The sequence below is a fragment of the Ovis canadensis genome, chromosome 3 (assembly GCF_042477335.2).
Source record: "Ovis canadensis isolate MfBH-ARS-UI-01 breed Bighorn chromosome 3, ARS-UI_OviCan_v2, whole genome shotgun sequence".
Classification (NCBI taxonomy): Eukaryota; Metazoa; Chordata; class Mammalia; order Artiodactyla; family Bovidae; genus Ovis; species Ovis canadensis.
Genome location: NC_091247.1, coordinates 69,651,560 through 69,663,975, shown reverse-complemented (window position 1 = coordinate 69,663,975; position 12,416 = coordinate 69,651,560). Strand labels below are relative to the sequence as shown.

General features: G+C 42.5%; 1 protein-coding gene across 4 annotated transcripts in view; it reads left to right on the top strand.

Moving 5' to 3' along the window:
• The window catches only part of SPTBN1 (spectrin beta, non-erythrocytic 1), a 209,918-nt gene that overhangs the window by 63,518 nt on the left and 133,984 nt on the right, over positions 1 to 12,416 (top strand). For all 4 annotated transcript variants that reach the window (XM_069583334.1, XM_069583331.1, XM_069583333.1 and 1 more), the window contains exon 2: positions 524 to 720. In XM_069583334.1, the coding sequence (XP_069439435.1) occupies positions 573 to 720 (148 nt within the window). In that variant the 5' untranslated portion in view covers positions 524 to 572. The remainder of the gene's footprint in view (positions 1 to 523; positions 721 to 12,416) is intronic.

The following is a 12,416-nucleotide window of genomic DNA, read 5'->3' as shown; positions in this document are numbered from 1 at the left end:
CATTCAGGGACTTCCCTGGTGGTCCAGTGGCTAAGACTCCATGCTCCCAATGCAGGTGGCCTGGGTTCAATCCCTGGTCAGGGAACTAGATCCCACATGCTGCATCTAAGACCTGGCACAGCCAAATAAGTAAATAAACATTTTAAAAAAATGTGTTCATTCAGAAGCCTAAGGAAGGTGTTCATCCAGCTTCAATGCAACTCTAAAATTACAAAGTTTAAACATTAGAAAGAAGGAGGAACCCACCCTTTGTTGGACATCTATCATCTCATTCAGTCTTCTCAACAATCTGTAGAGTATCTTCCCCCTTTAATGTCTGGGGGAACGGAGTCTCAGATGTTAAGTGCTGCAGCCAAGGTTACACACGTGTTATGAGGCATTGCTGACGTTCCAAACCAGCTCTGATGGACTCCCGAGACCTACTCTTGGCACGTAGGACCTGTGTTACCTTCTGCTCACCTCTGCTCAGTAGGTTTGTAGGGTCCAATAGATATCTGACTAGGGTTTTCCTTTTCTTTCTCAGAGACTTCTAAGAAGGCGCTGATGTGGAGGAGCAGCTGAGACGGTCCAAGATGACGACCACAGTAGCCACAGACTACGACAACATTGAGATCCAGCAGCAGTACAGCGACGTCAACAACCGCTGGGACGTGGACGACTGGGACAATGAGAACAGCTCCGCACGGCTCTTTGAGCGGTCGCGCATCAAGGCTCTGGCAGGTAGGTCTTCCTCCCACCCCATCATCGAGGCCTGAGATGCCTTACAGATCCCTTTGAAATCAGTCAGTCTGTTGCCCTTGCACGATAGACTCGTATCTACTTGGCCATGTCCTACGAGAGCAAGCTGACCATTTCAGAAGATGGCCAGTTCTCTATTTGGAGAATGGTTGGTCTCAAGGCCAGAATGATTCAGAGCACAGGGTGTTTGTATAGCCGTTCAGAAAGGGTTGCTCTGTGTTTGTCAGATTGTTTTATTTTTAGCACATCTTATGTTTCAGAATATTGAAGTGTACTGTACCTTAGACATAAAAATACAGTTGACCCTGGAACGATGTGGGAGTTAGGGACACTGACCTGCTGCACATCGAAAATCCACATTTAACTTTTGACTCCCCCAGAACTTAACTTCTGATAGCTCACTGTCAGAACTTAATACTAATAGCCCACTGTTGACCTGAAACCTTATCAATAATATAAACAGTTGATGAGTACATAAATTTTGTAAGTTAAATGTATTATATACTATATTCTTGCCATAAAGTAAGCTGGAGAAAAGAAGAAAATGTTAATAAGAAAATCATAAGGAAATAAACACATTTACTGTGTATCTATATATTTATTGAAAAAATTGGTGTGTAAGTGTACCTGCACAGTTCAAACTCATGTTGTGTGAGGCAGGGGTCCCCAACCTCTGGACCATGGACTGGTACTTCCTGTCAGATCAGCAACAGCTCTAGATTAGAAATAAAGTGCACAACAAATGTACTGCACTCGAATCATCCCAAAACCATCCCCCCCACTCCTGGTCCATGGGAAAATAGTCTTCCACGAAAGTGGTCCCTGGTGCCAACAAGGTTGGGGACTGTTGGTGTAAAGATCAACAGAATACAAACAAACATGTTTATTTATGGACTGTGATATATGAATTAACCAGACGTGTTACAGTACTTACTTTGAGTGGCTAAGGTTAGTTTGTATCACATGCAGAAGTTTTTGATCTGAAGAGCAGTAGCTTAATCTGGTGAGGGCACATTTAATACAGGTAAGTCTGCCATTGATCAAGTTAACAGGCCTGTGTCCCCTACGTTGTGATTTCTCACTCCCTTGTTGCTGTTCAGTTCTTAAAGCACACTTTTACCAGGGCCCTAGGTGAGCAGGGAGAGTTCTGTCCTGTGATGGCCCTGAAGATCAGGAAGGGGCTCAGTCACAGTGAAAAGTCAACAGTACTGAATATGTGTAAACCATGTGGAGTTTATTCAGAATCTTGCCTCTGTACTTTGAGATTTCAAATAAAATGATTTCTGAGTGAGAAAATCAGGATTATGTATTTTTTTCCTGATATCTTTAATTATGACCTATAAATTGAAGCCACAGCTTAAAAAGGTAAGTTTACTGTTAATTGTGAAGATAGCTCACATTTTTGTTACCTTTACAGTATAATGTGATTAAGAGGCATGTACTGCCTAGAGGAGGAACTTAATCCAGAATAGTTTAAATGACAAAGAGAAGTGGCACAGTAGTAGGCAAATTCACCTGGAAGCTAGACTTGCTCCTGAGCTTAAGTGGTGTGACCAGGATCCATTTTCTGTCTCTCTGCATTTTGGCTTTGCTGGTGTAGGCTACCATTATCAGGTAGGCTCTTGGGTCCTGGAGTCCCAGGATAGCTGCCCCAGGTTCCGGATCTGTCTGAAAGGACATCCAGCAGAGAAGTGCCCCTCTGATTGCCCAGTGCTGTGCTTTCACCGAGGCCCTGGGATCAGCCTCACCAGCTTGACCGATTATGCTCGTTTCACATGCTTCCCTCAGAACCTTTCTCCACTGGAGTCACAAGAGGTTATGCTGGTTGACATCAGCTAATCAGGCTGCTTCTTGGAGTGCAGGGAATGGGGAGTGGTGGGGCCGATGAAGGGTCAGTCCCACCCAGACAGCTTGGCTAGAAAGTGTGGAATATAATGGGAAAAGAGGAAGAGGGAAATGGATGTTGGGGATGAAGCTAACTGAACGCTGTGGGAAAATTTTCAGTTGCCCTTAGGAGAGTTTGTTTCTTGAGTGGTGGTGACTTAAAGATCTTTCTTGAACTTACCTGATTTGAGGATACAAATAAATGATTAACCAGATAGTCACTCTAGAATTGGAGCGTTATTTCCTAGCTTATTCACTAACATGGAAACCATGATCTTGTCCTGTGCTAGCAGATTGATTTGTACTTCAATCTCTTACCTCATTTTCTTGAGTTTTCCTTGGAGCCTTTAGACCAGTGTGATACTATAGTGACCAGTCATCTTTGATTACCGATCAGTTGCTTTCTGGTTCCAGATTGCTGTGTACAGTTGACCTTTGAACAACGGGGATTTTTAACTGTAGAGAATTGGTGTCCCTCACTCCTGTGTTGTCCAAGGGTCAACTATAGTATTTCCTTTTACTTGCCGATTGCAGAGCAGATCCTTGTTCTTTGTTTCTGTAGTTCCAGAGGAGGTCCCCAACTGTTCCTAGGATTAATCAGTTGTCCTTACACTTCCTAAGATGCCTTTCCTTCTGTGTTATCCAGGTCCTTGAACATAATGGTAGTAAGCATGCTTACTGTGTGTCAGGCGCTGTTCATTTCATATGTTAAAAGTTAATCCCATAGCAGTTGGGGAGGTTATTATTACCTGCAGGGTAAGCCCATGAACTGACTGAACTGACAGGTGAGGAAACTGAGGCACAGGCAGATTAAGTAGCTTGCCAAGGTCACACTGCTGACAAGTGGCTGAAGGCAGACCAGCTCTGAAGTGTAGAGCCTACCATTTTTTTGTATTTGATAAAATGCAAAATGATTCAGAGCTCATGGGTGAGAGGAATGATAATGGGTAATTCAGACGTGTTAGAAAGATCTTTAGAAGGCTCAGGAATGCATCCTGTGGCTTGAAGAAGCCATGAGTAACTGTGAGGAGTTATTGAAAAGAAAACATGCTGCCTCCAGGATATATAATGTAAAAAGAAAAAAGAAATTGCTTTTAGTGAATCCAGAAGATGCCAGGAAAACCATCTGTTTATTGAGGAAACTATCTTGCTTGTTTTCTGACTTCCCAGGTCTGTGTGACAGAACAATCTCTGAGCTCTCCAAGAAGCCTAACATGCTAATAGCAGGAATAACAGTCCAGTCCAGCAGTGTCTAGAACCGTGGTTCTGGAATTTGAGTGGGCTTCAGAATCTTGTGGAGATCTTGTCAAAGCACAGATTATGGGCCCACTCCCAGAGTTTCTGATTCAGTAAGTCCAGGATGGTACTTGATGATTGACGTTCGTAACAGTTTCCCATGTGATGCTATCACGGCTGGTCTGGGGAATCATGTGTTGAGACTGGTGTAGAGGATTGATGGTCATCTGGTCTACTTCGCCGGGTATCTGAGGCCATTTCATCTAGAAACAAAACAAATGAATAAATAAACCAGAAACGAACTCGCAGAGGTCAGATTAGTGGTTACCATAGGGAACGGGGGGTGAGAGTGGGTAATGGGGGTGAAGGGTGTCGACTGGTGAATGGATGGTAACTGAAATTGTGCTGGCAATCACTTTGTCGTGTATATAGATGAGAATTCTATTGCTGTGAGCCTGAAGCTTACACGCTTTTTTAAAAAAACCTTTTACTCTTTTAAAGAAATGTAAAAGGTAAACATTTTCTTTTTACAAGTGATGGGTGTTTATGGTTTAGGTTATATTTTGTAGAATCAACACAAATTAAGGCAGGTAGAAAAAGTAATCTTTTTAAAAGTGTAACATTTAGCTTGATAAAGTAATTAGAATTAATATCTTTATATCAACACTTATAAACAGTGAATTTTAAAAAATAGGAGGCTGTGTACCAAAATATTCCATGTTTCTTTCTGAGTGATTTTTTTTCATATCTGTATTTGAACTTTTTCCTGAAATAAATCTGAACAATTTGATAATTAGGGAAAAAGCATAAAAACATCTTAACATCTAATATCACATCCCAAAGTTTTGATTAATTCCCGCTCCCAATATAATGGCACACAGAAGTAGTAGGAGAAAGCCTGTGTACAAATGAACATTTCAAAAAATGTCAGAAATTAAAACCAAAATGACTTTGGGAGTTGTCACTCATCAGAATTTATGAGCTAAAATTTTGCAGGAGAGCGTTTCTGCAAAGCTGTGGGAATGACAGAAGAAATTGACCTCGAGTTTATGTGGTTGTGGAGAATCAAGGAAGCTGAGAAAATGAAGTGAAAGCACCTAATTGTATCTTTTACATTACATGGATAGAGTAAATAACACTTATTTAGTAACTGTGTGTATCAACTAGATTCCCTTTAAACCTGAGTTTTCACTGGGGTGACCAAGCATTTCTTGCTGAAATCCCTGCCCTCATTATAGGCCCCTTCAGGGTGGATCTTCCTCCAGGAAGCGATTGAGGTTCCCCCCAACCCCCACTCCCATCCCTGGGCCCTGTGGTTGTATGGGTCTTTTAATTTGTAATCTCCGGGAGAGCAGGAAATTTCTTAGGGCACAAATGAGCTCTCTAGTGCTAATTAAAATTAGTGGGGACGTTTCAAAAGTATATCCTAAAAAAACTCTGCAGTTACAGATAAAAAACTCAGGCTGAGATTTTCTCCAGAAGAAAAGACCTGGATTTTATACAATGAGAGTTAGAGCAGAACTTGCCTCTGCTTTCTGCCCGTTGATTGCAAATTCCAAGGTATCATTAAGGTTACATACTTATATGATTTAGTATACTTAATTCGCAAATGGATAGACCAGCACAGGTGATGGAAACTTATTTTGAAACTGTAGAAGAGGAGATTTCCCTGGTGGTCCAGTGGCTGACTCTGAGCTGCCAATGTACAGGGCCTGGGTTTGATCCCTGGCCAGGGAACTAGATCCCACATGTGTGTGCTAAGTCACTTCAGTTGTGTCCAACTCCGTGACGCTATGGACCCTAGCCCTCCAGGCTTCTCTATCCAAAGGATTCTCCAGGCAGGAAGACTGGAGTAGGTTGCTATGCCCTCCTCCAGAGGATCTTCCCAATTCAAGGGCTGAACTCCTATGTCTCCTGCATTGGTAGGCAGATTTTTTTTTTACCACTAGTGCCACCTAGGAAGCCCAGATCACATATATCATAACTAAAGATCCTGCATGCTGAAACAGACCCAGTGCAGCCAAATAAATTAATTAAAAGCAAAAAAAAAAAAATCAAAAAGAAAAACAGTAACTCCTGTTTAAAAAAAGAAAGGTAAAAGATTTTTTAAATTTACCTTTTTTGAGAGAGATGTCTTATTGTTTTTTCTACCAGTAATAATGAGTTTTTAAATTAGATACTGGCTTCATATTTTTTAAGACCTCCTGTACTATAGTGGTTTTACATAGAATTCTACTTCCCAGAATACGCCTGTTAATGTACAATCCATCTCCCCTGCCAGGATGAATACACAAACAAACAAATATATATAAAATATTTTACTTCCTTCTAGTGAAAGTATGGCACCAGTTTGCTATTGAATATGCAAAGGGATCTATAAAACATGGTCTGGAATGATCCAATTAGGACGATAAAAGCCTGTTTATTTGTATGCCAGTGCCAAGAAAGTAGTGCAGGCAACTAGCGCTCTAGTAATTTAGAGGAAAACATTGATTGCGAGAGGGAAAAAAACCAAACCATTTTTAAGAGTCTGAGTCGAGTAATATAAAACCCATTGGAACTCGGAGAGAGACTGAGTCTTGAACCTTGGCGCAGCTGCTTCCGTTTCCACTGCAGCAAATGAGGAGAGGCTGGGCTGCAGGGCTCTGAGAATACCTTTCATGAAAATAGAAAGCACTTTCAGCCTTCCAAGATGGTACACCACCTTGAGCTTGGACTCATTCCTTGAAAATTAAGCTAGAGCTTTTCTTATTCGCTTGCTCACCACCCTGTTCAGATGGAACACTTTTATGCCCCAAGGGAAAGGCGTTTTGCATGATGGAGTGGGGGGCTTCTCTGGTTGCTCAGCTGGTAAAGAATCTGCCTGCAGTGCAGGAGACATGGGTTTAATCCCTGGGTCAGGAAGATCCTCTGGAGAAGGAAATGACAGCCCACTCCAAAATACTTGCCTGGAGAACCCCATGGACAGAGGAGCCTGGCAGGCTACAGTCCATGGGGCTGCAAGAGTCAGACAGGACTTAGTAACTAAATCACCAATCTCTGTTCTCATCTACTCTTGAGGCTCTTTGCCTAAATTATGCATTATTTGGGATTATTTCTGAGAGCGGCATGGTCCCTAGTGCCCAGGAAATATACCGCCTATTGCTTGTGAAATCTGAATCTGGAAGAACATTTCATATCAAAGGGGTTTATGCAAAGCTATTGAGAGAAAGTCTGTTTAGGTCATTACATTCAGTCCTGGATTATATCCTCAATTTATTTTCTGTACACATAAAGCTTCAGTAGTGTCCCAGCCATAGGACTACAGGAATCTTTTCTTTCTCCTTTAGATACAGGTTCCTCAGATTTCCCTCCCATCTCTTTCTCCTTGCTGCTGTAGATGACCCCCTCTTGACTTTTGAAATCAGCTTGGATTCCTGCACCTGTTCCTTATAGTCTTCAAATTCTTTCTCATCTCAGCAGTGGCTGGAACTCAGTAGTAGCTGAGATGAATGATCCTGTCTGGGAGCACCAGCCTCTCCTTTATCAAACCGCTTAACCACATACCATTCTTCTTCCTAACCTAGCCCCCGTTCCTGCCCCTCAGTCACTTTCAGGTTTCATTCCTTTGGCAGAGAACTTCTCGATCCTCATTCCCTTATCATCCCTTGCTGCATCCCCGGTGGCTCAGACAGTAAAGAATCTACTGCAATGCAGGAGACCTGGGTTTGATCCCTGGGTGGGGAAGATCCTCCTGGAGAAGGGAATGGCACCCCACTCCAGTATTCTTGCCTGGAGAATGCCATGGATGGAGGAGCCTGGCAGGCTACAGCCTATAGGGTCGCAAAGAGTAGGACACAGCTGAGTGACTAACACTTTTACCTTCACTACATCTTAGCCCTTTTCTTAACTTCTCACCCAACAAGAAAATTTTCCTTAAGTCAGTCTCTTATCTTTGAGGAATTCCGATCACCAGTTTTAGGGGAAAATTCCTTATATTTTATGGTTGATTTATGATTTAACTTAGGGAATGTGACCTGTCTTTTGTTGGAGACTCCCTAGGTAAGCAAAAGAGGAAAACATTATGATTTTTATCCAGTCTTCTGCTTTTCCTGCTCTCTCTGCATATGTATACCCCCTACCCACAGCCATCTGTCTGTCTGTTAAGTATCAGCTTTATTGAGATATTTCTTCAGTTCAGTCGCTCAGTTGTGTCCGAGTCTTTGCGACCCCATGGACTGCAGCATGCCAGGCCTCCCTGTCCATCACTGACTCCCGGAGATTACTCAGACTCATGTCTGTCAAGTAGGTGATGCCATCCAACCATCTCATCTTCTGTTGTCCCCTTTTCCTCCCGCCTTCAATCTTTCCCAGCATCAGGTCTTTTCCAGTGAGTTAGTTCTTCGTATCAGGTGGCCGAAGTAGTGAAGTTTCAGCTTCAGCATCAGTCCTTCCAACGAATATTCAAGACTGATTTCCTTTAGGATTGACTGGTTGGATCTCCTTGCAGTCCAAGGAGATACTACTTACATATTGTAAAATTTACCCCTGTAAAGTATACAATTCAGTGGTTTTTAATATACTCAGTTATATCTAATAACACTAATCTCAGAACATTTTTATCACCCCCAAAAGAAGTCACGTACACGTTAGCAGTCACTTCCCATTTTTATTCCTCCCCATCTCCAGGCAGCCACTAATCTAGTTTCTGACTATGGATTTGTCTACTCTGGACATTTCGACTAAATTGAATCCTACAATACGTGGCTATTTGTGACCAATTTCTTTTACTTTAGCAAAATATTTTCAGGGTTCATCCTTGCTGTGGCGTGTGTCAATACCTCATTTCTCCCTCTGTTCTCTTATGTAAGTAATGGTGGGAGATGAGTAGGAAAGAACAGAAAAAATTCTGTAAAAGTTGCCAACACCAGAATACTGTGATTTTATTTGGCAGTTGCCTTGGAGCAGATGGCAGATCCCTTGTAGGCATCCGACCCTGTGGAGTTAAGTACTTCTCCATTTACCTGGATGCGGTCACCAGAAAAACCTGCCGATGGGTGTTTGGTCATCTTGTATGGTCGTATTTGTTCCCTCTGTTGAATTCACTTATACCGTTCAACTCTTCAGCCAGTTTTCCACCAAAGTGGAACCATGAGCAAGTGAAGAAGAAAATATAAGAAAGTAAGAAGATACTATATCATTTATATGCAAGGCATTTATAAAGTCCTGTCCACTTTAAAAACACATCTCACAATGAGAACAAACTAAAGATAATCACAAAGTCAATTTTACAGTGAAATTCAGATAGCTAAGGTGTTTTATTTAGCTGCCATTTTCAGCAGTACCATTCAGTTTAGTATTCTAATTTGTAGAGAAAACTGATCTGGGGAGATGTTAGTTTCTTGAATTACAGTTTTGATGCTTGACACCAAGCTGATTTAAGAATATGGCTTTGGTTATTCAGTGGTGTATCTGTCATGAGTTTTGACATGACCGCATTCAATATAGTAGTCCAGTGGGAGGGTTGTGGGTACCACGGTAACAAGCATTTGGTTTATGCCTGCCTGGGCTTCTCTGGAAAGAATTCTGCGTTCAGAATTATTATGGCTCGCCCTTTCTGGTTGTCAGAAACAGGGATTCACTTAAGTATCTGAATAAAAAAAGGTTGAGTGTGGTGAAGTAGGGGCACAGGTTGCTGCAAAGCTTCCAGCTTGGGAGACCCAGAAATTCGTTAGTGACTGAGGCTGCGGTAGGGCTGGAGGTAATCTTCATCTTTCAGGTGGTGGGGGGGGGGTGCTTCGCTGACCAGAGCCCTTTGCATAGTGCTCGTGTCTGTTCACCATACATCAGCTCACACGTGGCTTTGGTGTGTTGTAGTTCCAACTCTATCTCCTGCCAGTCTTTTCTGTTCTGACCTCATTGCTAAATGATTCAATATCCTGGCTTCTCTAGTCTACATCTCTGTGAGGTTGAGTATGGAGATGGGGCTCCAGTTGGCCCAGAGAATCTTTTTATACAGGTCATGACCAACTGATTACTTATAAATGACTACCTTTAGGAGCGGTGTCCAGAACACTGGTGAAGAGTAGGAAGCTATATGGATAAAACACACCCACCCCATCCATCCATGGCTTAGAGAGAATTCAGCTGGCAGTTGGAGGCTATGGTTGGCGTTTCTCATGCAGAATTGTGGTGTGGTGGGGGAAGGCACATTATGTTAGGACTTTGGGGGAAAGACACTGGTGTATTCTGTGTGACCAAGGGAAGGGCCAAACAGCTGATCGGAAGAGAAGGCAAGGTGCAGACAGGCCCCAGAACAACAGAAAGTAGGGGTTTCTGTCCCCCAGCCTCTTGATTCTAGCTTCTATTTCTACTCCTGCAGGTGGTCTTCCAGGTAGCAGGAAATGTGGCTGCCATGTGCCCCTGAACTTTGCTATCTGTCTCTTGCCTCATTTTTCTAGTTTCAGTTGGCATCACTGGTGGCTGTTTGATAAGGAGGCTGTAATTTAATAGACTTTGGTCAAGGGGTAACTCCTGAATGGGTGAACTGTGATGTGGGGGTGCAGAGGGATGTAAGAACATGGTAGCTCTCCCTGGAATCACATGGAGCTCTTCCTACAAAAGGGGGCGGGTGCTGGGCAGATGGCAGTGCATAACAGTGGATGCTCATGGCCTGTTTTCGGATAGATTGATGTTCTTGATTCAGAGATAAAACTGTTTTATAAAATGGCCTGGTGACTTTCACCATTGACTAAGTGCTTCTTTAAAACAAAGCAACCGGTAACCTTATAGCTTCCTTTTTGTTAGTCGCTTAGTCATGTCCGACTCTTTGCAACACCATGGACTGTAGCCCACCAGGCTCCTGTGTCCATGGGATTTTCCAGGCAAGAATAGTGGAGTGGGTAGCCATTCCCTTCTCCAGGGAATCTTCCTGACCCAGGGATCAAACCCAGATCTCCTGCATTGCAGGTAGATTCTTAGTCTCTGAGCCACCAGGGAAGACTCAACAGCTTCCTTTAATACCTTCGAAAAAATATAGAGAAATGAACATTAGTGTGTCGGTGTTTAGAGTGTGCCTTATTAGAGTTAGCTGTTCAGTTTGTACCTACATTAACTTGTGAATTTGCTTGGTAATTTAGTGACTTGGAAACAGTCTAGACCGTTGTTTCTTTTGGGGCCTCAACGACCAGAAGAGTGTGACAGGTGCCTGGTAATAGCATGTCACTCCAGATTTCTTAGCAGTATAGTGACGTAAGTACATTAGCATGTTCCTTACCGGTATGTTTTCTATTTTTGGGAAATAGGCTATATAAGACAGTCAGTACATGGGACTGTTATATCAAGGTGTCACAGTTTCCCAAAACCTGAATCTTAGTCTCTGTTTTCTGATTGATAAACATACCCATTTCCCACAATTCTGATTTCAGATTATCATTATTTAATTTTTAAGGGAAGTTTTGATGTCTTTTCTGTAGACCTGTGAATTTTCAGAACCCTAAGGTAGTGATGTATTACTGGGTGAGGCTGATAAAAATTTTGCCACACACGTTTAAATTTCCTCAGAGTCCTGTGATTTTTTGAGCATGTATGTGAAATGGCTTTATTAGCCACATGATTGTGTCTGTAGGCATCGTAAGCCACAGATGGCTGAAGTCAGGGAGATGCTGGGCCATTTGCCAGGTCCCCAGCACTCCCTGCATTGCACATTACCATTTGGGTCACCTTCTTAAGTCTTCGGGAATCCCAAGCTCTCACCACTGCTCCAGCCTGAGTCTTATTAATTTTGTGTGTGTGCTCAAGGTGGATGCATCTGTGCTTTGTCTCTCTAGCTGATTGCTAAAAATCCTCAGAGGCAGTAACAGTGCGTCACGTTTTTTCAACATTCTTTGTCTAAGTCAGAATGTGATCATGTGTTAATACTTCTACTTGTTGTGCTGAAGAACCGGTTCATGGTCAGAGCTACTAAGTGTCACTTCATTGGGGAAAATTTCTCCCTAGTTTCTGCAATACCCATTGAAAAATTAGTTCTATGTATTTAAGACTTTTAGCTTAAAATATATTATAAAGTATTAATATTGCATTGTATATCCTGGGCTTCCCTGGTGGCTCAGACGGTAAAGCATCTGCCTGCAATGCGGGAGACCCAGGTTCAATTCCTGGGTTGGGAAGATCCCCTGGAGAAGGAAATGGCAATCCACTCCAGCACTCTTGCCTGGAAAATCCCATGGATGGAGGAGCCTGATAGGCTACAGTCCATGGGGTCGCAAAGGGTCGGAAACGACTTTGCAATGCGTGCACTGTTAAAAAAAAAAAAAAGAAGAAAATCCAAACTCTATGGAAGTAGACAGTGAATGTTCCCCTCCCCCAAGCCTGTCTCTATTCCTAAAGATAATTCCTTTTGAAAGTTTGATGTATGTCTTGATGACTGTTTTATACAGTCTGTTTCCTCAAAACAGATTCCATGTTGGTGAGGAACATGCTGATGTTGGGCTTAATGTCACCATACTGGGAAAAAGTCTGGAATGGCACTTTCTTACGGGGCACCTGTTGTGCTAAACTAAAAGTTTGAAATATTTTCC